General features: G+C 50.1%; 1 protein-coding gene across 2 annotated transcripts in view; it reads left to right on the top strand.

The window, feature by feature from the left end:
• Positions 1–23616, top strand: part of OPHN1 (oligophrenin 1) — a 68740-nt gene extending 45124 nt beyond the window's left edge. Inside the window, exons 12-24 of one of the 2 annotated variants that reach the window (XM_054214111.1) lie at positions 337–370; positions 2119–2181; positions 3015–3089; positions 5195–5279; positions 5630–5688; positions 7212–7317; positions 9101–9260; positions 13088–13235; positions 14498–14800; positions 17935–18100; positions 19621–19671; positions 20472–20522; positions 20905–23616. In XM_054214111.1, the coding sequence (XP_054070086.1) occupies positions 337–370; positions 2119–2181; positions 3015–3089; positions 5195–5279; positions 5630–5688; positions 7212–7317; positions 9101–9260; positions 13088–13235; positions 14498–14800; positions 17935–18100; positions 19621–19671; positions 20472–20514 (1293 nt within the window). In that variant the 3' untranslated portion in view covers positions 20515–20522; positions 20905–23616. Of the gene's footprint in view, positions 1–336; positions 371–2118; positions 2182–3014; positions 3090–5194; positions 5280–5629; positions 5689–7211; positions 7318–9100; positions 9261–13087; positions 13236–14494; positions 14801–17934; positions 18101–19620; positions 19672–20471; positions 20523–20904 lie in introns of both variants that reach the window. The other variant, XM_054214110.1, reaches the window with a different exon arrangement.
• Positions 23617–25120: the final 1504 nt, after the last annotated feature.

The following is a 25120-nucleotide window of genomic DNA, read 5'->3' as shown; positions in this document are numbered from 1 at the left end:
AGCAAACAAACAAAAAGCCCACAACCCCCGTGTGCCAGACTGTCCTGCTGTCCTTTTCACAGGGCACCTAAAGGTCAAGGTTTCCTTTCGTTTTTTGGGAGACCTCTTTCCTAGAAATAGGTGCTCCAACGAAATGTAGAAAGTCAGCAAAAACACATTTATTGTGTAGATAATGGTATCTTGCTTAATTATAGAGTGACGTTTCTTTGGGACATTTACTGTTTGGGATTGGCTTTGGATGATTTATGGGGTTGCATTTTCTTTTGAAAATAAATATCGAATCGCATTGCATCATGTTTTTGTTTTTTCCTCTTCCATTCCCTCCCCTTTTTTCAGATCTACCACAGTCCCATCACAAAACAGGAAGAAAGTGAGTCATTTCTGTTGCTGTTCCTCTGCGCTGTCGAAGCTGTCTGGGGGTCGGGCAGTGTATTTCCTTGCAGATACACTCGTCCTCCGTTTCTGCTGAACAGGCTGTGTGTTCCCTCCCTGGCGGCAGTGTAACTTCTTTCCTTTTCATCCCGGTGTCTGATACTGAGGCCAGATAAGAAATTTGCAAACAGCAAAAGTTACCGATTGCAACGTGCGGTTTTTATTTAGCAAGGACTAGCTGGATGCGGAGTTCAAGTTGCACCTCCGAACCCCAAAATAACGGAGGGGGGGAAAAAGATCGGTGAGGGATTTTGGGGGCGTTTCCCAGAGCAAAGGTTATAATAGGAAAATAAGAGGTGGCATTTAGTTCCCTGGAGCTCCCGTCCCACCGCTTTGTCCCACGTACCCTACCCACCGCCCCTGCAGCCCCGGGACAGGCTGCTGCCCCTTTCCCTTTCCCCTTCTGCAGACCATCGGTGAGCCCGCTGCCGTGGAACACTTGCATTCTGTATCTTGGAGCTTCCTTTTATGAGCCCTTAATTAACTGACTTTAATGAGCATAGCGGTAGCATTATCAGAGGCATAAGCGTGAAACCTGTTGTTTGACTGTGTTTGCATTACACGCCTGGAAAGAATGTGACTCAGTGTTTCAGAAAAGTAAATACACTTTATTTTTAATAGATTAGAGCTAGAAAGACTTCAAATCTTATCATCCCACTCAGTATCAAGTACCGAGTGGATCTGTCCTTAAGGGTGTCTTAACTCCTGTATTAGAGCTAAGATACGCCTGAGCTTGTCATTGCTGTTGCTCAGAGAAGAGAGAATCATTATAAACAACTTGCTGAAAATACAGTGATTTCATAGGATTCGCCAGCATGGCCTGTCCTGTGACTGGAGTTGGTCCAGATGTGTCCTGTGGCTGTTTTTTCCAATAAAATGCTATTTTACATCAAAAAGATAAACAACAAACCAAATAGCCCCACTCCTCCCAAATAACCCAAACCCAAAAAATTCTAAGCCAACAACAGCATGGGTCGTTTAGGAGAAATTCAAGCTAAATGTTTGCACTGAACAGAAAGGTATTTCACATTATAACTTGAACAATCCTTCCAGATATCCAGGAAAAATAAGCAGAAGTAGTAGTGTGATGACAGAAGTTGAAATACGCGTATAGAAACAAAATCTGACTTCCTACCTGCTTCACGATGCCTGCAAAACAGGCACAGAGATAGTCTGTGGTTAATTGGCTGGAACAAAAACCTGTGTTCTGCTTTACTCAGCGTATCAAGCTGTATTGGTTTTGCTTTTTAATCTAGTCAAGTAGATAAGCAGAAATTACACGATCCTATGATGTGGAAGAGCTTCAACTGCAGATTTTGCAGCGCTCTGGAAATCATTAATCAACTCCTTATCAGGCACAAATTCGCATGTGGCGGGACTCTGATTTACACTTTTGTTATTAGAGGCAGAAAGGGGGGAGGGAGCAGTGCTGGAACTCAAAATAAATTCGAGGAATAATGGAGAACGTGTGAAGCTAATAATTCCTTGCCAGGATTTAAAGAATGCCTGTGTTTTCATGGAGGGATATACACGATGCAGCTGCACGTGGGATCCCGGCCGTGCGCTGGGGCACTGCAGCTTTGTGTGCCGAGCAGGGACTGGGTATGGGGCATTCCCAGTAGTTTTCCATGGGGAGTCGCGTGCTGGTGCTCGGGCTGCTAACCCTGCTTCCCTTGTTTGAAACAGTGGAGCTGAACGAGGTGGGCTTCAAGTTTGTACGGAAGTGCATCAACGCAGTGGAAACGAAAGGTAAGGTCTCACCCTGGCATCAGGAGCTGCCGCCGTCCTGGCGTTGCTCCCCGTGGCCTTGAATTGTACTGTATTTTCTGCAGCATAGTCAATGAAACGAGACTGACTTTTAACCGAAGAACGCATGTCAGAGGAGTAGAAATCCTGTGCTGTTTGCAATGTCGTTATACCAGATTGGGTTAGGATTGAATTTCCACCTTTATGCTGTTTTCATTCATCCGTTTCTCGTCTTTGGCTCTGAGAAAACTCATAGTTAGGCAGAAGGAGAGCAGCTTTGGAAGTCTCTCTGTACTGGGAGGACAGGTAGGGGTTAACCGGGGGTACAGCGTTATTCGGACCCATTTTATTACAAGCAGCAGGGCAGAAGCAGGTCTGGTCTTTCATGGAATGCCCAGCCTCTACCCGCATGCATTGGTGGCGTGGGCTATCACACAAAGATAAATCACTCCAGAACAGCTGGATCCCCCAGCTGTGGCAGGGAAAGGTGGCTGGTTTCATTTCCAGAGTTTCTGGGGGATGTGGCCAGCCAAACCCTGCTGAAGTGAGGAGGAGCCAGGTAAAGAGACCCTCCTCTCGGAGCCAGGCAAATACAGCAGTTCTGGCGGCCACCATGGGCGAGCGGAGCTCCTGCCCTCTGCCCCCAGACCCAGGCAGCAGCAGCCCCTTGCTGGGGGACAGCCCGGGGTGTGGAGGGACAGATCCTGGATGGTTCCTGGGGCAGAAGCATTTCTGCAGAACCAGCTGGGAGAGGGGTTCCACTAGATGGGGCTTTTGGTCTTCCCACCAGCTGGGGAAGACCTTTGGCTAATGCTCTTCGGCTTTCTCCTGCTTAGGGATTACTACGGAGGGCATCTACCGGACTGTTGGCAGCAATATTCAGGTGCAGAAGTTGCTGAATGCCTTTTTTGGTAAGAATTAATTATTCCATGCGACTAGATTGTCCTGCTTTTGTATTGTTTAAGGGGGACAGAGAGGATCAGGTTTCACAGTGAGAAATGTTGAGCATGGTTTTTGGTCCCCAAGGTCCCTCCAAAGCACGTTTTCCCCTTCTCTTCTGGGCTTTTTTCTGCACCCCACTCTAGTGGCAATTATTATTAGTGCCGCTTTAAATGGCAATTATTTGTTGGTGGTGCAACCTGCATTTTAAGTTAAGTGAGCAGCAGCGAAATAAAGCGAGGCGGTGACCCTGGGGCAGAGGGGACAAGCCTTCTCCCATCATGTGCTAAAAATATTCAGGCATTTTGGAGTCACGTGCTGGGGACACGTTTCTGCCGCAGTCCCGGAGTACGGGACATCAGCCAAGGAGAGATGAACCCTCGCCCTCTCCTCCACTGCCGGCAGCCCCTCCTGCAGCGCTGCTGCCAGGGAATTCGCCCACCCGATGCTGTTCATGGGGAGGTGCCTTGTCCCTTGGGTCCAGCGCAGCCATCTCACGGCCGTCTCCTAAACCAAGCCCCGCAGACGAGCTCAGAGGGACCCTTTTCCTCAGTGGAGTATCATGGAGAGCTAAACTGGGAAGGTGGTCTCCACAGGGAAGCCGTTACCCTGGTTTAAGGTTTTCACCTGGAAGGGCTGAGATACCTCACTGCGTGCAATGTATATGTTAATATGCCAATGTATGCATTTCTGCTGTAAGCCTTTCTGGGCGCTGAATCTTGTATTTCATACATAAATTGGTGGGTAACCTTTATACAAGAAACAGTTAAACTCCCAGCAGCGGGTTGTGGGGCATTGCTCTGGGCTGGGACAGGCGTTCCCAGGCTGGCACCTGGCTGAGGCCAATCGTGCCCCTGTCTGGTGGCACACGTGGGCCAGGGCAGGCTGTGAGCCCCGAGGGTCGGTCTGAGCCCCGAGGGTCGGTCTCCCACATGCCCAAAGGCTGAGCTGTTCTCGCCATCCCTGCCCCAGCAGCAGGAGCACAGGGCAGAAAGTACATTTACATTGATAATCTGTGTGCACAGACATCTGATATTAATATAGCATTCACAGGCTTTAACTATTGTTTTTTTACTATTGTTTACTATTGATTTTACTATTGTTGTTGTTTGTTAAAACGGACGGTTTGTGCTGATGTATAGCTATACCCAATTCCCATGGAGCCACGACTTCAGACAACTATCCAGTTACGCTTGCCTGGTGACTAATCCCTTAGATAAGTTTTTATTGCTTCTTGATTCTCACCCTCCCTGTGAGAAGCTCTGTGGTTTTCTCATCTGAACCCCACCAGTTGAGTGGCTTTTTGTTTTATTTATATGCACTGGTCTGGTTGACCACTTGCCACCGTACTGCGTACAAACTCGGGATGGAACGTCCAACAACACAGAAATAACTGCTGCAGGAGGATTTCATCCTGAACTTGAGTAAGGAGATAGATAGTATTTTTTTTGGTCTCTAGTCCTATTTCTTTTTTTTTAAATAAATCATCCAGTTTATTTCTTTAGTCCAGATGGCCCCCATCCTCCAACCACGACCTTTACTTCATCGTACCACAGAAATGATGCGGTTGTTCGGTGACAGTAGGCAGGAGCAAAGTGTACTTCCATGCTGCTGTGCCTCCTCCTCTGAGCTCCCTCCTCTCTGTGCAGCAAGAGGGAACATTTCCAGACCAGCCTTCAGGGGAGTAGCTGTGAAGGAGGGATTGGAACTGGACACTTAGTTTACTTTGGATATCAGAAAGCTTGTCTTGGATCTGCTGAAATGCGTTGGTTTTGCCAGTGTTGTCTGTGCTGGGAAAAAACAAACTGTAGAGAGTATGCACTTGCTAACTTTTCACCACTGCTTAAATGTTACCTTCTGCTTCTAATCTTCTGGTTAGCACTGCTCCTCAGCCTTTCCAAAGTACTGGCGCTGGTACCGTTGTTCTGTTTTTCCTAGTCATGAGAATCAGCAGCTTTCTTCATCACGTGCTGCTGTAGCTCCGTTTGACTCGAGAGCATACCCTCCCCGAGAGTGGGCTATTTATTAAGAGCCTCAAAATGGACCTTATTTTAAAGCCATTTTGTTCTTCCTCCAGATCCAAAATGTCCAGGGGACGTGGATCTCCAAAGCGGCGATTGGGACATCAAGACGATTACCAGCTCACTGAAGTTTTATCTCAGGTAGCACTGCAGGGCACGCCTGCCCCGAGCGGGCAAAGGAGCTCGGGGCTGATGCGGGTGAAAAGCAGAATGAACTGCCAGATGTTAACATCTGGCTGTTGGGAAGGGCAAAGAAGTGAGGAGGAGGAATGGATTTTTTTAATCTGGTATTATTTTTTGAGGAATATGCCTGTTGTAGAAACCCCACATCCCATGGGAAAAGCTGTTTAAATTAATACTGTCAGGGGGGAGATGCCGCTGGGAGATGGTGGTGCTCTAGGGAAGCGGATTTGCCCGTTGGTCCTTCGAGATCAGTTGCGCGTGGGTCACACTGCCCTGCCAGAACTCAGATTTCTTTCTGGTTATTGCAGGAACCTGTCTGAACCCGTCATGACCTACAAGCTCCACAAAGAATTGGTCCTGGCTGCCAGTAAGTCCCGCAGTTGCCCTGCTGACAGTCCCTAGCCCTGCCCTCCCCAACCAGCGTACATCAAAATCACTTGATGGAGCTCTGCCAGCCTGACACCAGGGTGTCCGGCTGCTTCCCCCTGTAGAAAGAGGAGTGATCCTTTCTTTTGAATGCTTAATTGTGCAAGGGAGGTGGTGGTATTCCTTCCCTTCTTTCCTTTGCTGTTGCAGTGCTCTTCCCTCTAATGGGGTTTCATGCTCTTGGAGGGTCTGGAGAGCCAGGGGATATCAACTAACCTGAAATCAGCACAACTGACCCAGAAGAATTGTTTCTCAATAGTATTAATATATTTATTTTAAAACCTGTGAGGGAATGGGATGTGCTGTTGCCACGTAGATAGATAGGTGCTCCCTTTAGGTAGTGAAATTCGTCTTGGGATGTTGAATCCAAAGTGTCTACCAGTTCATGAAAGACATTTTTCTGCTGCAGCTCTTGGGACTGAGCCACAGCCAGTATTAATGGAGATTAGCCGAGTAACGTGGGTGTACTGACAGGGCATCGCCTGTGCTAAACCAGCCGGTCCTCGGCTGTCCTGTTCTTATGGCCATTTCAAATAAGCCGTAATTATTCTAATCTGGCTGCATCCTCAGAGCGCGTTGAGAGCTAGCACGCTGAGATGGAGACTAGAGGGATACAGGGAACTGGTCATCGCCCTCAGCGTGAGAGTACTGGCATTTGGAAATTCATGGCACACTCAGAAACATTTTGGCTTAAAGCATCCTTCCCATCCCCATGCCTGCTTGAAGCCAACAGGAGGGTAGGAAAGCACCCGCCTCTCCTTGGTTTGGACCTCCAGAGAATTAGTAACGCTTGTTCTTACTTGGCAAGGAAAATTTTCCACCACGTACTGATCGTGCTCAAGCCCAAAATTTATTAGTTTCAGAACTGGTTAAACCAATGATGTCTGGGTATGTGCAAAACCGTAATCCCTTCCCTACCTTCCCTCAGAAACTTGCACCATTAAGCTTCCCAGCTAACGAGATCCCACACTATTCTTTTCACACTGAGTATTTTATTGTTTCTTGATTATTTATGCTTCTGAGGGTGACCTCTTTGGGTCAGGGACTCCATTTTTTTTCCCTGAGGGACATTTTACCGCCTTGTTCAGCGTTACAGCTATCTGGGCTGATAAGATACCCAGCAGAGAGGCCGTGTGTTCCCAGGTGTGCGGGGAGAGGGTGCGCAGGGCAGTACCCGGCCGTGCCCAGCCTGTTTCCCCGGTCGTGCTCAGAGGCAGAGTGCAACCCTGAGCTCCCTTTCAAGCTTCATTTCTCCCTCTTTCCACTTCATTTTGTTTCTCACAATGGTTACCCTGTTGCTATGTAATCTCACTTTCCTTCTGCTTCTCATCGCTGGGTTTGGCCAGCCAGCCCTACGTTGCAGAAGGAATGGCTCCCACAGATTTCCTTTAGCTTTATCTTTCTCTTATGTGTTTACTTTGAAAGTGTTGGGCACAAACTTCTCTTCCTGCTACTTCTTTCCAGAATCCGAGAACCTGGATTACAGGCTGGGAGCCATTCACGCTCTGGTCTATAAACTACCTGACAAGAACAGAGAGATGTTAGAGCTCCTCATACAACACCTTGTCAAGTAAGCAGACGTTTTTCTCTAAAGCCAAAGTAAGGGGAATAATGGAATCAGCAGAATAAGTCTTTTTTTGTGGCAGGTTTGCATCCAGCACAGTCCCCCTAGGAATTTACGTTTGGACTGCACAAATGGTATGATTATCCTTGCCACCCACTGCATTAAGTGATGCTTCTCTTTCTAATTGCCACTTTCATCCCCTTTCTGACAAATACCAAGCAAGAAATAATTGTAAAATGAAAATGTCCTCTGACAGCTGAGCTATAAATTGTCACCTCTCACTCCAGTTAACAAGAATGTTAGGTCTGGGGTTTGGGAACGGCTGTAGGAGCTGCTGCGCCCACGGGCTGAACATGAAGCATGCTTTGGTTTTATCTCCATGTCTATGGATTCAATGTCCTGAGCCCTTAGAGCAGCGCGAAGGCTTGAGCGTGTCAGTCTCTGCTCTCGTACAGGCATGTTGGATGCTTGGTGGCACCGAGCAGCACTGTTCCACGTGCTTCCACCAGTGAGCCACTGAAAAAGTCTGTTACTTGGTGATAATGGCACCAGCACTGCGTGGAGAAATGGGTATTTTCCTGCCTCCTCGTCACACCGAATGCAAAGGCTCGGTGTGGAAGCTCTGCCCGCTCCACCCCAGGGAGGAGCAGGGGCGCAGCAGCGAGAGAGGCTCGTGACGAGCCATGCTGAAGCTCAAAAGCAAGAGAGCAATCTGTGTGCGGGTCAGGAAGGACCAGGGCTTGCAGAAGCAATGGCTTTTGTGGGGCAGGGCTTGCTCTGGACCTTTGGAGAAGTTGTTTTCAAAACGGGGCTGTTTCAGAAATAAGCAGGGCTGATCTGGCATTGTCACGCCCTAACACTCGAGGGTGAGTGCTTGTCCCTCGGTGCCGTGCCCCCTCTTTGGGGCAGGAAGGGCTGGCTGGGGGATCCTGCCTGCCATCCACTTCCAGCCTTTCATGCACGTGTTTGTGTGGTTTTTAGACACCTTTCTGCCTACGCGGCAGAGCTGAGGGTGTCTGGTGTGCAGTCCAACGAAGCTAACACCATACTTGTGGTCATTCTGTTTATTCCTTAAAGTGTTTACACTTAAATTCTCTTCCCTCTCCCCTTCACACTGACAGAAACCTCTTTAACACCAGAGCTACAGGGCAAACCCAGAATTCCTTACATATCAGCATCAGAGTCTCTCTCCTCTGGTCCACTTCTGGAAGCAGGTAGTGCCCACCTGGGTGGTTAATACTTCAGCCGTCAACTGGAACGTGCTCCTGGTTGCACGTTCCTCCAGGGCTTGAAGATTCACGCTGCACAGAGTGAGCTCTGTTCTGTGAAAACGGTGGTTCTTTCAGAAAGAAGAGGCTGTGTAGAGATTTATTGCAGACCTCCGAAGTGTGCTCCCTGCATTCAATCCTCCTCCTTCAGAGGGAGGAAAAATTAAAGCCAAAATTCAGATATTCCAATTGAAATGATTCCTTTCGTGCATGTGTTACGCAGATGACTTTTGATTGCAGAGTTAAAAGAAGAGCTAGGAGTGGGAAGAGATCAAATAAAAATGCTGTCAGCATGTTGCTCTCCCAGACAATTGTCCTAGCCAAATGAACGTGTCATAGCCAGAGACATGTTTTATCTCTGGTAGGGTTGGGAAACAAATTCTGCTGAAACAAAATGAAGAAAATTGAATGACTGATTCTCACTGTGTCCTTTGCTATTGCTTGGAATAAGATTCATTTGGAAAAAAAAAAAAACGCAAACCAAACCAAAACCTTATTCCTTCTTTCCTTCCTGTCCGCAGCATATGTGAGCACAGCCGAGAGAATCTGATGTCACCGTCTAACATGGGGGTGATATTTGGACCAACCCTCATGCGAGCGCAGGAGGACACCGTGGCAGCGATGATGAACATCAAGTTCCAAAACATCGTAGTTGAGATCCTTATCGAGCACTTTGGGAAGGTACAGGTGGCAGCCCCGGGAGCACCTCCACGCAGCTTCTGGCTGCTCCGTCATGTTCGTGCAAACTGTTGCTGTGGCAACGATGTAGAGCTCTGGCTCTTTTTCCTGGAGTCTCCTTAGGGGCTGGAATTTTTTTATATAATATACTGTTCTGAAATGCTTCAGAAGGAAATAAAAAGTGTAGCAGACATGTTCCTCACTGTTGCCTTTAGCTAGTCCCGAAGGAAACCCTGAGCCAAGGGATTTTTGCTTTTTTTTTTAAATAAGAGGAATCTTTATTGAAAAAAACCAACTATTCTATGCTTGGACATTACAAATTTACACTTTCCTTTGCTGAAGGCAGGGGCTAGACCAGAGCATAACTGGTTTCAGTGGGCCCAGTCCAAGATGAGACACTATACAGCTATTTATACAGGGGAAAAAACCCAAAGCAGACAAGCATTTGATGGAAATAATTCAGCTGTGCATATGATCTGTTCAGATCCAGGTGTAGGGATGGTGTCCGGGGAGGGGAGCTGGTGCTTGGGGTGGAGCTCTCAGAGAAGGCTTCGGCGAGCGGCCGGTGCCTGTTGTGTTGGGGCGATGCTCTGCAGCATCCCAGTGAGGCTCCAGCAGCTTTTGCCTTTCGTGGGACCTTGCTGAGTGTTTTTGTCTGAGAGCGTTGCCCAAATGCACAGCCTGGATTAGATCTGCCGTGGCGGGTGCTGAAGATTCACGTGGAGTCAACAGCTTTTTGTCATGTGGCGTTTTGTCTCCTGATGGAAAGCAGAATATTCCACTGTCTACTGTATTAGCGCTTTCTCCACATGATATCTGATATAATGGCTTAGGTTTATGATATATGATATATTTATGATATAATGGTTTTCAGGGTGGCTGGAGGATGATGGAGCTGTATGTTAATATTTAAAAATTTGAGCAGCGTTTGCATTCAGATCAGCATACCAGGGACCAGGTTGCTTTCCTAATAACAGCGCTAGGTTCAAAGGAGTGAGTTTGGTCCTTCAGCTTTTCATAAGGCTTTACATCACCAGAGTGTGCGAACAATCTCTTTTGTCTTAGAGGTAGGGGAGGTTTGAAGCCATCCTTGAAAGGATGATGGTTGCTGTGAGGAAGATGGGGTAGCGCTCCCAGCAGACAGGGCAGCACATAGGCAGAAGTGAAGCTGCCTTTTCGGGAAAGGAAGAGGAAGCCGAAGCTAGAAGAGCAAGATTCTTGCCAAAGTGGATATGGAGTCAGAGCAACCAAATGGGGACCAGATGGGTGACGTGGGAGTCGCTTGTGGTGCCAAGGATTGGAACCAGAGAAATGAGATGAAAGAGCTCAGAGAGACTTTGGAGTGTCCGCACAAGGAGCTCATGAAAATCACATGCCGGTTTCTTTGTAGGTCTCTGCGAACGCTTTTAATAAGTTCCCACAGCAAAACAGTGCATCGTTTGTGCGTTGGGATCCTCACACGACTTGCTCCAGAACCGAGCCTCTGTCCTCCCCTCCTGAGCAGCCTGTGGTGCAGACTGAATCAACACAGGATTTACACGGCCACCTCTAAGAGCTGGAATTAAATCTTTAATTAAGCCAGACATCTCTTTGCTTGCTTTTAATTTCTTCAGCGATAAGGTTAAGTTAGTAACATTTATTAGATTGAGCTTGTAAGTTCAGCGTCAGCCCCGGAAATGTCTTCAGCTCACACATGAGCAAACACTCTAAATGAGCCTGGAGGAAGAGAGGGTTATGGTTTATATAGCGCAATATGAAGACTCTTAAGGACAAAGTAACTACTCATGACTACTTTGTGGATAATTACTGTTTCCACAGCTTATATTTCAGTGCCAGAGTTAAATTAAATAAGTTGAAGGCTCTGGAAACACCTTCTTCACTGTACAAACCATCTAAATATGAGGCTCTGTCAATATCTCTGTACCTTCAAGTTGTTTAATCATTTAGAAGGCAGAAGCAAAGCAGAGGGTGCACCCACATCTTCAAAAGAGTAGTTTGCGGTGGGTTTTTGCCTGTTTTTCAGACGTTGAAAAGCATCTAGTGAAAACAGCATTCTGTATAAGCATCCATGGGGAGCTTAACACTTTTTTTCCTTTAAAAACGCATTTGTCAATATATAGGAAGGAGGTTGATGTTTCCAAAAAATTGCCCTGCTGCAGGTAAACCTTTGCTGTTTTAATCATGCATGAGCTGCTGCTTTTAAATCCCGGGTTCTTAACGTCAGAGCAAATTGCTCTGGATCCAGGCAAGGAGAACGCACCAGAGTTTGTATTCTGGAGTGGAGAAGATGTACTGCCCTGCAAAGGGCAGAGCCCCCCCCTTGGCATTAAGCACCGGCAGCCGCGGTGCCGTGGTACGCGCTACCTGGTCTTTGGGATCAAGAAGGTTAAAGCGGGGGCATGTTTTCTTCTCTCGTCACCCATCTTGATTTCCTGGAACTGCTCTTTGGCTGGGAGAAGAAAGAACGTACTTTTGGTTTAAATTACAAAAATGGCATCCTTAATCAAATCAAAATGTTAATTTCTTCATTTAAATTTTTTTCGGGGTGACACGATAAAATTGTTGTTCAGTAAGGAAGCTTGCACTAAGGGAGCAGTGGCCCTGCTCGTCGGTGGGTCTGGCACCAGCTCTCGTCCTCTGGGCTTGATCCATCTCCTGCCGATAGCTGGGAAGGGACCGGCTCCACGTTCTCCCAGGGCGGGCAACGCAGCCTCGGGTCACGGCAGCACAATGCCACCCTGTCCGTAGTCACTTGCTCTTTAAAGCTCTAAAATTAAATATAAATTCAATTAATATCCATGGGAAAAACACGAGCAGTTGGGTTTGGTCCTTAATATGGTGTTTCACATCGTCAGGAGACTGCCCAGAAGCTTGATTATTTTCAGCCCTTAAAAAAAAGCATTGACATAAATAAGAACCTCTAAATTAAACCCAACCAAATAGGTGCCATATGACCAGTGAGAAAAGGAGATAAAACTCTTTAGCAGCATTGTTTTTATGCCAGTATTTCATCCAAGATAATTTCATACTGCCACACACTTCATTGTAAGCCAAGAGCTGGAGGGTTTTTTCGCGTTAAATCTAAAACAATGCCCTGGTTTGTTCGGGTGCTTTCTGTAGATTGTTATCACCTCGCTGGTGTGGAAAACTTGATATATTTCAGAAACTGTCAGTTTCAAAGCTTCCTTCATCTGCTCCAGGATAATTTGCTTCCACACATTTTTGTCCCTGGGATTTCGCTGCGTTCATTAGTTCAGCGCTGCAGTTGCAGTGGATGTCCAACGTGCAGAGCAGGCGGCCTGTCTGTAGGAGCGCTCATGGCAGGACCTGTCTGTAGAACCATAACTAAAGCATCAGCCCTTGCTCCAGCCCCGCTAACCCTGGCAGTCGGGGCTTTCCCGGGTGCTGCCGACCTGCCAGAGCGGCTGGTGGGCACCGTGCCGTTCCTCTCCGGAGAGGCTGGAGGAGCTGGGGGTCTCAGGGCTGGAGCAAACGGCTGCCAGGCTCTCGTGGGCTGCAGCTGGTCGAGGTGGTTTGGAGCAGCCCCGGCTTTTCCAGCCCTCCTGGGTCAGTCGGAGGTGACTCGGGCCACAGATGGCTTCTGTGCCTGCCGGAGAGCAGGGAGGAGCAGGGAGCCCTTGGCAAAGGTGGTGGGTGGCCATTTGCCATGCAGGAGCTGGGTCTGTGCTCCTGGTGTGGCTCAACCTCCTAACTCCATACTTGGCTGCGAGGTGCCTTTTAATGACACCAGGGTTAACGAGGCGAGCCTCTGAGGATGTCGTTCGACCTGGTGGGATGGGAGGGTCATCTAAACGTGTCTGCCTTTACAGATCTACTCTGGCCCCCCAGAAGACACCACGGCCCCCCCGGTGCCTCCTCCCAGGGTGGCTGCCCGGCGGCACAAACCCATCACCATTTCCAAACGTCCTCTAAGGGAAAGACCCGTCTTCTTTGGTGCTTCTGTGGAAGACAGTGGAGGTCAGTCCCAGCTGTTCACTGATGCCTTACCTGCCCCTCACCCCTCCTGTTTCTTCTAACACCTCTCCAGGAGCAATGGAGATTACATTAGCAGGATTGCATTTCCCAGGCTGTGAAAATGAGTGAGTTCTGTAGTTCAGTGAGAAAGGAAACCAAAAAATACTCATGTATCAGTTGCATCACCTCACAACTCAAACGGCATGGGGATTTCTTTTTTCTGTTACTTGCAGCATTTTCCGTCAGCTAAACTAAGCCTGGTTCTTGCGTATGAGAAGCCCATTGGAAAGTTTGTGCAGTTTCAGAGGCAAAAATGCAAAGTGTCGGAAATTGAACTGAGGAGCAGAGTTGGTGGGATGGGGGCGGGGGCCAGGGCCGGGGGGTGGCTGCGTGCTTCTGGCGTCTTGTCCCACCAGAGCACATCGGTCCCGAGAGGGTCTGCAGGGCTGGCTCAGCCGCTGGTGATTTTACATCCAGAGCAAGAACATTGAAGCACTTTTTCAGGACCCAGTGATAGTATTTTCTAGACCAAGTACAACTCTGTGGTTAAATTCATTGGATTGTAAGGAAATGTTAAGGCCCATTATCATGTCAAAGGGCACATCAATTTAAAATCATGTTTCTCTCCGCACCTGATTTGCTCTAATTGGCGTTGCAAGCTGTGCCCTAGATCACATCACCCAAAGAGATGAAAAGTCTTTTTCTCTGTTACAGTTTTCAGAGCCCTGAGGATGTTTTAGGCTTAATACTACAAGTGGACTTTATGGCACTGGTAAAACATGATTGAGTCAAATTGCTCTTTAAAATCACAAGACTGCTCACGTAGTTTTAGATGGCCTTGCATTCAAATGGTTCTCTGAACTGGGAGCAGAAGCATTAGCGTTTGACTGCCCCAAGGCTGCAGGGTGCCATCGGTTTCATAACAGTTCTGCATGCCGTGCCGGGGTCGCTAGCACAGCAAGAGGGATGAGAGGAATTATTTTTGGTGGGACATAAAAGCATGGTACAAAACTTCTCATGAGCGAGAGTACTGTCAATTTGAAAGAAACCCCTAAGTGCATTCAGTTTTCTTTATTCCTCAGCATTTGCGTGAGCTACTCGCTGTTTGTGTTTTGCTCAGGGTGAGGGTCTGTCGATCCCCCACCGCACGCCACAAGGGCATCCCTTGGTACCGCAGGAGCTGCGCAGCTCTGGGGGAGAGTTCTGTGACACCTCTGTGATGCTTCCTAACCCGATGGCTCTCTGTCCCCTTGGCTCCGCAGCAGACCGGCACGGCCAGACCCCCAACGGCAGCAACAGCGTCGGCACAGAGGTCCCCAAGCCACTGCACCGCAGCCGCCTGCCCGCGCCCCGGCCAGGGGGGGACGAGCCGGGGCGTCCCCCCACCGAAGGCCGGCCTGACCCACGCGCTGAGGCAGAGGTGGGGAAGCTGGTGGCCAGGCTGCAGGACGGAGGAGCGAAGCCATCCAGCAAGGCTGCCAACGGGGTGGTGACCAGCCCTGCCCTGAGGACCTCCACGCTCCAGGCCAGGAGACCGGCTCCCCGGCCGGGGATCTACAGCAGAGAGGGTGAGTGTGCATCCAGGGCCGTGGGTCCTGCGGGGTCCCAGCCAAAGCAAGGCAGAAGGAGTGCCGTTCTCCCAGGGAGAGCTCAAGGAGCCTGAGCCAGCCCTCCCTGCTGCACATCATCTATGATTCTATGATCATGAACTATGATCATGTGCCAGGATGGCTGGAGCGGGTGGTGTGCTTCTCGCCTTGAGTCATGGAATCATAGAATTTCCTAGGTTGGAAGGGACCTTTCACATCATCAAGTCCAACCATCAACCTAACACTGACAAACCCCATCACTGAATCATATCTCTCAGCACTATGTCTACCCGTCTTTTAAGTACCTCCAGGGATGGTGCCTCAGTCACTTCCCTGGGATGTTCCAATGCTTAATAATCCTTTCAGTGTAAAAATTTTTCCTAATCATAGAATCATAGAATGGTTCGGGTTGGAAGGGACCTTAAAGATCATCCGGTTCCAAACCCCCTGCCCTGGGCAGGGGCACCTCCCACCAGACCAGGCTGCTCAAAGCCCCATCCAACCTGGCCTTGAACCCCTCCAGGGATGGGGGCAACCTGTTCCAGTGCCTCACTGCCCTCACAGGAAAGAATTTCTTCCTAATATCCAATCTAAATCTCCCCTCCTTCAGATTGAAACCATTACCCGTCGTCCTATTGTTATACTCCTTGATAAAGAGCCCCTCCCCACCTTTCCTGTAGCCCCTTTAGGTACTGGAAGGAAACCTCCCCTGGCACAACTTGAGGCCATTTCCTCTTGTCCTCTTGATGTAGCTCACCAAGAGGGGTTGGGAGACCAGAATAGCTTGAGATGTGGGCATGGGCCCGCAGCCCGGGGGTTTGATCTAGCCTTGGCCCTCCTGAGTTGTGCCATTTTATTTCAGACAGTGGGTACTTTTGGTCTGTTGCTTACTGGGGTTGCGGCTGCTGCGGGGTTTCGGAGCAGCCTGCAGACCCCAGTGCCAGTGCTGGTACTGTCCCTCCTCTGGTGTGCCAGGCAGATGCCACCAACGTCAGATGAAGCAGGTTTTCTGTGTGGTAGCAGAGCCACTGCATACGCAGAGCTCAGCCTAGTTCAGCGGACTCATAAAATTCAGGTTTGAGTAGTGATATAAAGAACATTAAACCCAAAGCAATTTGTACCCAGTCTAACCAGCTGTAAACGCTCTGGATTGTCAGCGCTCGGCGCAGCGGAGAGGAGGAAAATGGCAAAAGTCACTTTCACATTTTAATTTCTGATCATTTTATCTGTCAGGCCATCTGTGACAGGTTCTGGCTTACTGAGGCTTTACTGGGAACTTGTTATTTCAACATTTCATCCGTTGGTGTTAAATATAAATGATTATTATTACTTGTGTTCTAAGAAGCTTCATACATAAACTTATTACAGGTAGAAATAATTAGTTTGGGGCCAGATCAGAGCTGGCATTGTCCTTTTCAGTGGAGGAGGGCAGGTAGGCGTTTGTGCATCTGCCTGTCTATAGGCAGCAACAGCATAACGCCAGGGAGCTGCCTGCAGGACAGTACGCACTGCTGCAACAGCAGGGCTTTGGCGACAAGTTCTATAAAACACTCAAGATGATGGTCATAATAAAAGAGGTATTGCTTTCTGCGATTTGCCAGCTTTTCCCGTGCGCTTTCCAGTGCTTTCCAGATGCTGTCATACCCTGACAGCCTCAAGGCCTGTATTTAGAAAATAAAAACCAGGCTGCATTCTTGATAAATGACTCCCGTGTGCAATGGAGAGAAAGAAGAAAGGCCCAGCTGGGTAGCACAAACATCAAATTCAGCTGACTGATGCTACTGGCTTAACTTAAATTTGTGGCATAAATGGTAGGTGGAAGTCTGCTTTTGGGAGAGTAAGATAAGTTCTTTTATACATCGACTGCATTTAGTGCTTCCAAGTTTTACGGTTTTGCATTATCACACATAGCTTGCTGACAGCGTGTCCTGGAGAGACGGCATAATAAAACCAGCTGTGTTGATCCTTGGACGCGTGTATACAGAAGAACACTGAAGTAGTAATAAAGTTCCATTACACTGGTGTTGATATTTGCAAGTCAGTGCTAGAACGCTGCATTGAGCTTTAATGTGCGCAGTCTGGGAATAATTTGGAAAAACTGGAGAAAGCAGGAAGTATAGGCGGAAGGATTAGAAAACAGGCCTTTTACTGAGAAATTCGAGTTATACAGCTTACTAAGGGGAAAATTTAGGATCAGAATTTAAAAATGCAAATATGGAAGAGAGTTGGTTAAGGACTGGTGTTTGAACTAGCACACCAGGGTACAATAAGGTTCAGTAACTAAGGGGTTAACAAAGCCTTGGTTAAGTAGTTGCAGCAATTCACTATTTTACCAAATAGAAAAACATCTTTGGCTTATTTCTAATCAGAAACAGGACTCTCTAGACATGGAAATGTCTAAATTGGAAGGGCAGGAACCCAGCTATTATGACAGTTTTGAGCCATATAAATGGCCAGATGAAAAGACCGCAAGGATTGCTGTCCTGCAGAAATTCGCCCTGGAGCCCTGGGGGCTGGAGGGAGGGTGTGGGGTCACCAGGGGTGTCAGGTAAAGTCTGACACTTATTCCTTATTCATTTAACCCTTGGAAGTCTTCAAGGGAAAAACGAGGTCGGCTGGATCTTGGGGAAGAAAAACAGCCAAGGCAGGAGCTCCTGCGAGCAGAGCAGAAAGCCGGGGGAGAGGACAGGTAGTGCCACTGTCTGAGATAAAAGCTCGGAGAAGCAGCGTCGCCGGACTGCAGGGATTGCCAATTCGTGCTATTCCTCTCACTTTCGGCGAGCAGCACTGCACAGGTTTTGTTTAAGAAAACTTGTCATTCACAGGCAATATCATCTTTGCAGTCAGCAACTACAGCAAGTTTGTCATCCCAGGGTCCAGCATCAGCCCCTCTTTCTAGCGCCGGGAAGGCTGTGCTGGGGCAGGCAGGATGGGAACTGCCTTTTCCTGGGACTCTTTCCTGAAATTCTGGCTATTGGCCGCTGTCAAGGAGAGGGGGTTGGGGCAGACAGACAGACAGAACCAAGCCCACTAACTTATATAGTGCGTCTTCATAAACATCTAGCCCTCCACCAAAGCTTCGTACCCAGTGTTTGCTATCCTCAACCTTGCAGGCGAGTGCGACGGTGTCCCTAAGCCACGATCCCATGGCGATAAACCCGTGATAATGCGTCCCCCCGTGAGACCTCCGGACCCACCGTGCAGGACTCCTGTCCCTCCGAGGCTGGAGCAGAGGCCAGATCTGATAGCAGGAACGGCAGAAGAGATGCCTTCATCCGTGTAAGTCAGCAGCCCTCGGCGGGCACGTGGTACCCAGGATGGGGAGCTTGGCCTGAGGGAGTTGCCAGCTCCCGGGGGGTTGGGGAGCATATGGGGGGATGAGGTCAGCCCAGGCGGCAGGAGTAAGAGCTGAAGTCACCTACCAGGAATTTCGGAAGAGAAGGAGGAGAAATACCATGTTGGTTTCCAGCGTCGGTGGTGTACAATGGCTGAAGCCTGTGGACGTCCCCTTCGATAGCGGTGCAAGCATGTATTGAACATGACGTTGGAAAAGCCATGCAGAGGGCACAGCCCGGGAGGGGAGCGTGGTCATAGCAAAGGCAAACACACACGCTGGAAAAACAAAGCTCTGAACCTTCTCAAGTAAAGCCCTGGGGCTGAGCTTTGTCCCATCACCTTCTCTGCTATTTTCCGTGTTAATGAAGCTCGAGAGCTCCTCCCTGCCTGGCTCTGGGCAAGCCTCAAATGAGACGCTTCCCGGGGAAGGACAAGATCCAGCTTGGATCTCTCTTAGGGAAATTGGGTGGAGTTCAACTTCATCATCGGATTTCTTTCAGATTTTAGAGAGACAGAAACCATGTCTCTTTCAATGGGAATTAAACAAAAGAAAAAAGGGTGACTAAATGTGCAGGGATCTCAGCCCAGCATCCAGCGCTGGTTGGTGGGGAGGCTGTAACCTGGGTGCCGCTGCGGAGCTCGCTGCTGCTGCTGCGCATCCAGCAAAGATGCGCTTTTTGTTCCCCTGCCCTCCCAGCAGGGCACCCCAAGTCTGTGCTGACACCCCTCACCTGGTGCTCTGCCACCACACCGCAGCCCTGGAGTGTGCAGGGACCACCCCCGGGGACTCACCCTGCCCGTAGTGACACGAGGTGGAATAACAGTTGTCACGAACTGAAGTGCCTCTGTACTGTGGAAGCCACGCAGCCCACCAGTGATGATCTCCGGCAGTTGTCCTGGGAGAAGCGCCTGCCGTGGGAGAGCTCCTGAGTTCGCTCTACGCTGGCCCCTGCTGTCTGCCGACACCTCCCCAGATAAATCCGCCCTGTGCAGCTGATCCAAGTCCTGCATTTTCACTCCTTAGTCCGGCAAAGGTGCCGTGAGGTTCAGCTCCGCACCTGCAGGGCAGGAACAGGCCTTGACTTTGCTCTCCTGAATCACTTCTTAGAACTTTTCTTTCTATGAGGACAGTTGGAAGCTAAATATGAAGCAGATAAAAACTGAAGGAGAGGTCGTAAAAAGTGATGGATGTGGGTTTATAAACCCGTATGTAGGATTATAAGCAAAAGCATGGAAATAAGCAGTCTAGCTGAAAGCGATAAGGGCTGCCTGGCCAGGGTGGTGTGAAGGCAGAGGGGAATGGAGCTGGCAGCACGAGGAGCTGCCTCAGCAGAAAAGACATCATTAGGTGATCGTCTTCAGTGTCTGCTAACGCTGCTGTTCTTTTCCCTGGCACAGACGAGACCTAATTAGCAAGTTGCCTTATCGGATAACTGGAGTGACATCTCTTGTTCTCTTTGCAGAGTGGCCTCTAGGACAAAGTTCTTTGAGACAGCTTCCCGAAGAACAAGCAAGTAAGCCTGGCACTGGGAATTTGGCATGTAAATAACAGCAGCCCTGCTGCGTAGGGTGCTCTCGCTGAAGCAGTGAGTCACCTCGGGAAGCCCCAGCCCCAGCCTTTCTTGCCTCTGACCTTTCTTGCCTCTCGTACTCATGGGCGGAAAATGTGTCTCAGCTGAAATGCTGGAACTAAACGAAGAGCACAAAGTGTAAAATGTGAATCCAGATACAGACTTGATAAGTTAAATGTAAATCTGCTGAGCAATAAACATAGCTACGGATTCCCTTTATCATGTGTGTGAGTCTAAGTCAGCGTAGGGCACATTGTACGTGCTTCTCAGCCTTTCCAAGGAGCAGAGATAGGATCATGGGAGAGACGAGAAGGGCTGGTTAGATCCCAGCAGCTACTCAGAGATGCGAGATCAGCGGGCGGATGGTCCTACACGTGGTGTATGTGCAGGCGTAGTTCCGCCACAGAGAAGTACGGTGGGATGGAGTGGTAGCTTGGGCACTGAAGCCTTCAGGCTAGGCTTTGAATTGCAAGCACTGTGGCAGCAGATTTCATTTGTGATAATATCTGCTCGAACAAGCTTCAGCTTACCGCTTTTCAAGCTCGCCAGCCTCTGCCAAAAGTGCGAGCAGGTTTGCACCTAAGTCTGATAAATGTTGTTTGCTAGTGTTGACAATGAGTTATATTGAAAAATAGATCCCTGACCTGACTGTTACCCTCTATCTAGGTTTACGGGTCTGCATTTGAGCTTGCTTATTGCATTAATTATTTTTCTTCTGTATTCTTCTCCTTTCTTATATACAGTTCTTCATCACCACAAGGCAGGATCCCAGGTGATGAGAGCTGAGGCTAAAGGTACGTGTTTATGACAATAAACCAAAAGCACACACGTAACATAAACTCAGCATTTATGGGGTGGTGGGAGTCCCGTGGAGGCAATGGGACTCTCAAAAGAAAGATGAGGAGAAACGTCCTTCCTGTAGGAGCCCCTTGCAGAAGGAAAGATAATGGCTGGAGGTGGGCCATGCTCTTCCTTGGGGGTGGTAGTTGTGGCAGGCTGGAGTAAATCAGCTTGCTCTGCCCTTCCCGAGCCTCCTCGCCGCAGTGCTCAGGGTAAATGGAAATGCGAGAGCTGTGCAAACGGCGCTGCCGAGATCTGGGCTTGCTCTGGTCGTGGTTTTGCCATGGCTGATAAATTTACACTGCAGCTTACACCGTGCTTCTTTTCTTCTTCCAGACTTTGTGATCACCTCAGCCCGGCTAGACCCAGGAGATTTTCTGTGCTCGTGAAACAGACGTGTCACAGCTAAGACTTTCCCAGTTCCAGTGCCCCTGGAGAGCAGCTATCTTACCGGATGATAATTTCAGAGCACGCTGTCACAAGTAGCTCAAGAAATTAGAAGAGAGGGAGATAACGATGGAGAGAAGACCCTACCCACACGTTTGTGTTGAACTAGTCCCAGTCCTTCCACCACTCCTCTCTGCGCAGGCTGTGGAGGATGCTCACGTGTGCCCTTGCAGGTGGCCGGCTGCGTTTGCAGGGCTGGGTGAGCACTGACGGGCTGTGGAAGGGACAACGGAGGACGGGGAGTGGCCATTTACCTGCTCACTTTTTGGGAAATGCACCTTGGCAAGGGTGACCTCGGACAGACATTGGAGACAAAACGCAAGGGGCTGACTCCCCGTGCTTGGACGCAAGGGTAGAATGACTGGAGTTTGGGTTGGCCCCCCCCTTGCCATGAGAAGCTCCTTTCTTTATGTTATGTTTTCCTTGCTCAGTTAAGCTATAGTGTGTTTTTCTGGTGTGTAGGAGAGCAGCGTATGTTTACTGGAAACGCTGCTTGTGCTAAGGCAGGCAGGACAGGAATTGGGGGGACCATGGCACTTAGCTCTGTCTCTTCATCTTCTCCCTGGCGTCAGCATGACCCTGTCCTGGGAAACCGTGCTGTCAGACGCGGCTGTGCCAGGGGGCTTTGCCTGAGCGGGGCCGCATCCCCTGCCTGCGGGTTGGCGTTCCGGGCAGCCCCCGTCTTGTCAGCAGCTTCCGAGAGTGCAGCTGGGAGAAGGAGGTAGCAGGCTCTCCTCCTCCTCCTCCTTCTTCTCCTCTTCCTCCTCTTCCTTCTCCTGCATGAGCCACTCTCCCACCAGATCCGCTTCCCACAGGCCCACTGTGAAGTCTTTGCCCTGGGGTTATTCCGGTGGGCCAGCACAGAGGTGGCGAGGAACTGAAACTCGCTGAATATGGGCCAAAGCCCACTGTTTTTCTAAGAGGCACCCAGTTTCTTGTCTGCTTGTTACATTAATTTCCAGTCCAAGAGATGTCCGTCTCTTTTCCTCAGCAGCGGCCGTGTAGATGATGCCCTTTAGCCTGGAAGGTTTCTCCTAGCCAGGACCACCCCCAGTGCCCCTCTTAACAGTAGAGGCTTATCTGTGGTACCAGCTGACACCAGGGCTCCGTTCCTGAGCTGTAGCATTTACCTGTAAATAGGCAACGAGCAGCTTCCCTGCTTCCTCTCGCCAGCCCAAAGGCAGCTTCCCTGTTTTGAATGATTTTCCTTGGGTGCTGGGAGCATTCCCAAACCAGTAGCCAACCGTCCCCGTTAGCCGCTTCCCAGGTGCTCCCTCCTCTCGAGCGTGCTTTGCGTCCTGTCCGGCGCAGGTTTGCCAGTGGGATGCTGCCGCGGTCCTTCCCGTGCTGTCTCCGGACACTTGCCTTGTGTGTGCACGTAGCGCCCGTCTGCTTTATCGCTGAATGTAATTCTGGCGTTCACTGTACACACACGTGTCATGTCAATGGTGCTTCCGCTCCCTTGGGCTTTGGCGGTGCCCCAGCTGCTCGCTCCTCTACTCCTGCTTTGAGCAGTGGCACATAAAAGTGGCTTTAAAAAAAAACACCACCACACAAACAAAACAGTGATATCAACACCTAGATTGTATTACGCACACTGGCATCTCAGGGCTTTTGAAAGCTATGGTGAGCCCTTTCTGCTGCACCTTCTGGTGAGCAGCCAGGAGGTGTGAGCAGCACCGAAACAGCGCATCATGTTTTTTCTGATCAGGTCCCCAAGAGAGCGGGTACGGCTGGGAGCCAGCGAGGCTGAAGGAGGGCGAGAGGTGCCCCGACCAGCCCAGAACGGCTGCGATCGCTGGGGCAGCCTCTCCAGCAGCCAGGCAGTGGGAGGCCCCCGGTCGCCTGCTGCGGGCAGGCACTGACCTGCCCTTTGGTGGCTTTGTCACCTCTTGAGGTGGCTGTCCCAGAGGTGTCAGGCCAGTGGTTCCTCCACGGAAGGCCAGCATTGCCCAAAATGCCTTCCCTCTTGGGGCTGTGCGTTGGGGCCTCCTCAAGGCTGTCGGTTTGGGAAGCACCTGGGCTTCTGGGGACACAGATGGCTCTGGTGGTGACACCCCCCCCGTGCTGCACATGGATGCTGCACAGTGTTGGCCCCCACAGTGCCTGTCCCGTTGGAATCGGTGGCTGTTGCCTCACCCCCTGGCTCGGGTACAGTCGGCCTCATGCTCACTGCCCATCGCAGATCCTGCGGGACAGAGCCGGGGTCCGTGGGAAGAAAGCAATCCAAGGGAGTTTGGTTTTAAGGCTGACATTGTGAACAATGGAAGGAAGCAGCTTATTAGAAACAGGTTTCATTGTGTCCTTTTAAAGTCATTTGTCTTATGTGTGTGTCTGCTGGTTTTCCCTCCTCCGTGCGCGCAGCTGAACGCTGGGGACCAACAGCGGCGCGGCGGTGGGAGGTTTGGGTGTGCTGGTGGAGGGCCGCGGGGCACAAGCCCTGCTGCCAGTGTCACCGGAACGACACAGCTGGGAACATGGGATTCACCCCGTGCAGCACGGCGGGGCCCCCAGACATCAGCCATCGGAGCCGTCTTGTCATGTTAAAAGCATAGGTTACTTCAAGTGTTTATAAAGTTTCCATGAAGTAAAAAAAGAAAAGAGTCCGAATGTGGGGTTTTTTTTCTTCTCTAAGCAATGCCGCGGTGTGGCCCGTGCTGTAGCCATCCTCTGCTGTGCAGGTCCCACTGCTCGGGTCCCACGGGCAGCGCAGGACCCGTCCCAGCCCCCCGGGGACGCAGCCAGCCCTCCCTGGGGAGTGGGTTTGCGGAGGGATGGGTTGTTCTGCCTCTTACAGGGAGGCATGTTTGATAGTATGTGTTTTTTAAAACCTTTTCTCATTTTTAACTTCAGCTGCCCGATTCGTGTTCAGCTGCCTCTGTCAGCAAAAACACCGTTCTGCTTATTTATTGTCGAATCATAGAATCAATTATGATTGCTGCAGACACAGCACCGGCCTCTTTCCATCTATCCAGCATCTTTTTCCCCTCCTCCCATCTCTTTTCCCATCCCTCTCAACTCCGGCGTTGTGACATTCTGCACTAGCATTTCCCTTTCAGGCTTCTTGCTTTCATTTAACAAAAAGACCTCTCACAGGAGATAAAAACCAGGCTTTTTCTCTTAAATGGGAGTCTTGCAACTTGCTTTTGAGCCTGAATTTATGGAGAAGTGCCCAACCGAGGTGACCACGCAGGAGCTTGCAGCGGCCCGCGAGGTGCTGGAAGATGGAAGATGTTCCTGGGGCAAACGTGGGGTGGGTGAGCTGCCCCCACTGCTTACTTTGCTTCCCTCCCCAAAAAGGAGATGCAGCCTCTTTCCACAAGATTTCCAAAGTACACTATTTGCTGCTCTGTTGAGGGCTTTTTATTATTTTTTTTTTTTCAACCTGATAGCACGTGGATGGAAAAGGCTGCAGCTCAGGCACCGCTCCGGCAGCTTGAGATGAATTTATTCAGCTCTGGTGTCTCTGAGGGTCTTCAGCTGAACGACGGGGAGTGTTCTCACCTGCCCCATTTTTAGGCTGCCAATTGCTGTAATTCTTCTCCGAATCCTTGCCGCAACCATTTTGTACCATCCCAGCCCCAGTTGAAGGGTGCCGGGCTTCGCAGCGGGAGCTCCGGCTTTGCAGAAGCAGCTCTGTGCCTTGTCCTGGCGCCAGGCATCTGAGCAAGCGCCCGGTTGGGCACCATCCCCACCGCGCAGGGTCCTGCCTTCCCCTTTCCCGTTCAGCATCGCGATGTGGGGCCCAAGACCTGCCCCCCCCCGCTCCAACCCCGGCACCCCCAAACCACCGCATCCTTCTTCCAGCCTCGGGAATCGCTGGTGCCCGTTAACCCCTGCACCATCCTCCGCGGGGAGCAGGAATGACAAAGGAGTCCCCAAAGCACTTTCCCCACTGTAGAATTTACGGCGCCCCGTGCATTGTGGCAGTCTTGGCCTTTCGTCTCTTGCCAAAGAGTAAAATCTCTCTCCTGGCAGGGAGCGCGAGTGAAATGCTGATTTCTTCATGGCTGTGCTCTGCCACTGGCGGTGGGCGAGTGCCGGCCGAGTCGCGCAGTTCATGCATGAGGCTCATGGCACGCAATGTGCAATGCTTCCTTCGTTC

The sequence above is a fragment of the Rissa tridactyla genome, chromosome 9, assembly GCF_028500815.1.
Source record: "Rissa tridactyla isolate bRisTri1 chromosome 9, bRisTri1.patW.cur.20221130, whole genome shotgun sequence".
NCBI classification, from domain to species: Eukaryota; Metazoa; Chordata; class Aves; order Charadriiformes; family Laridae; genus Rissa; species Rissa tridactyla.
Note: the sequence above shows the minus strand (reverse complement) of the source record. Positions and strands in the feature narration are given on the sequence as shown.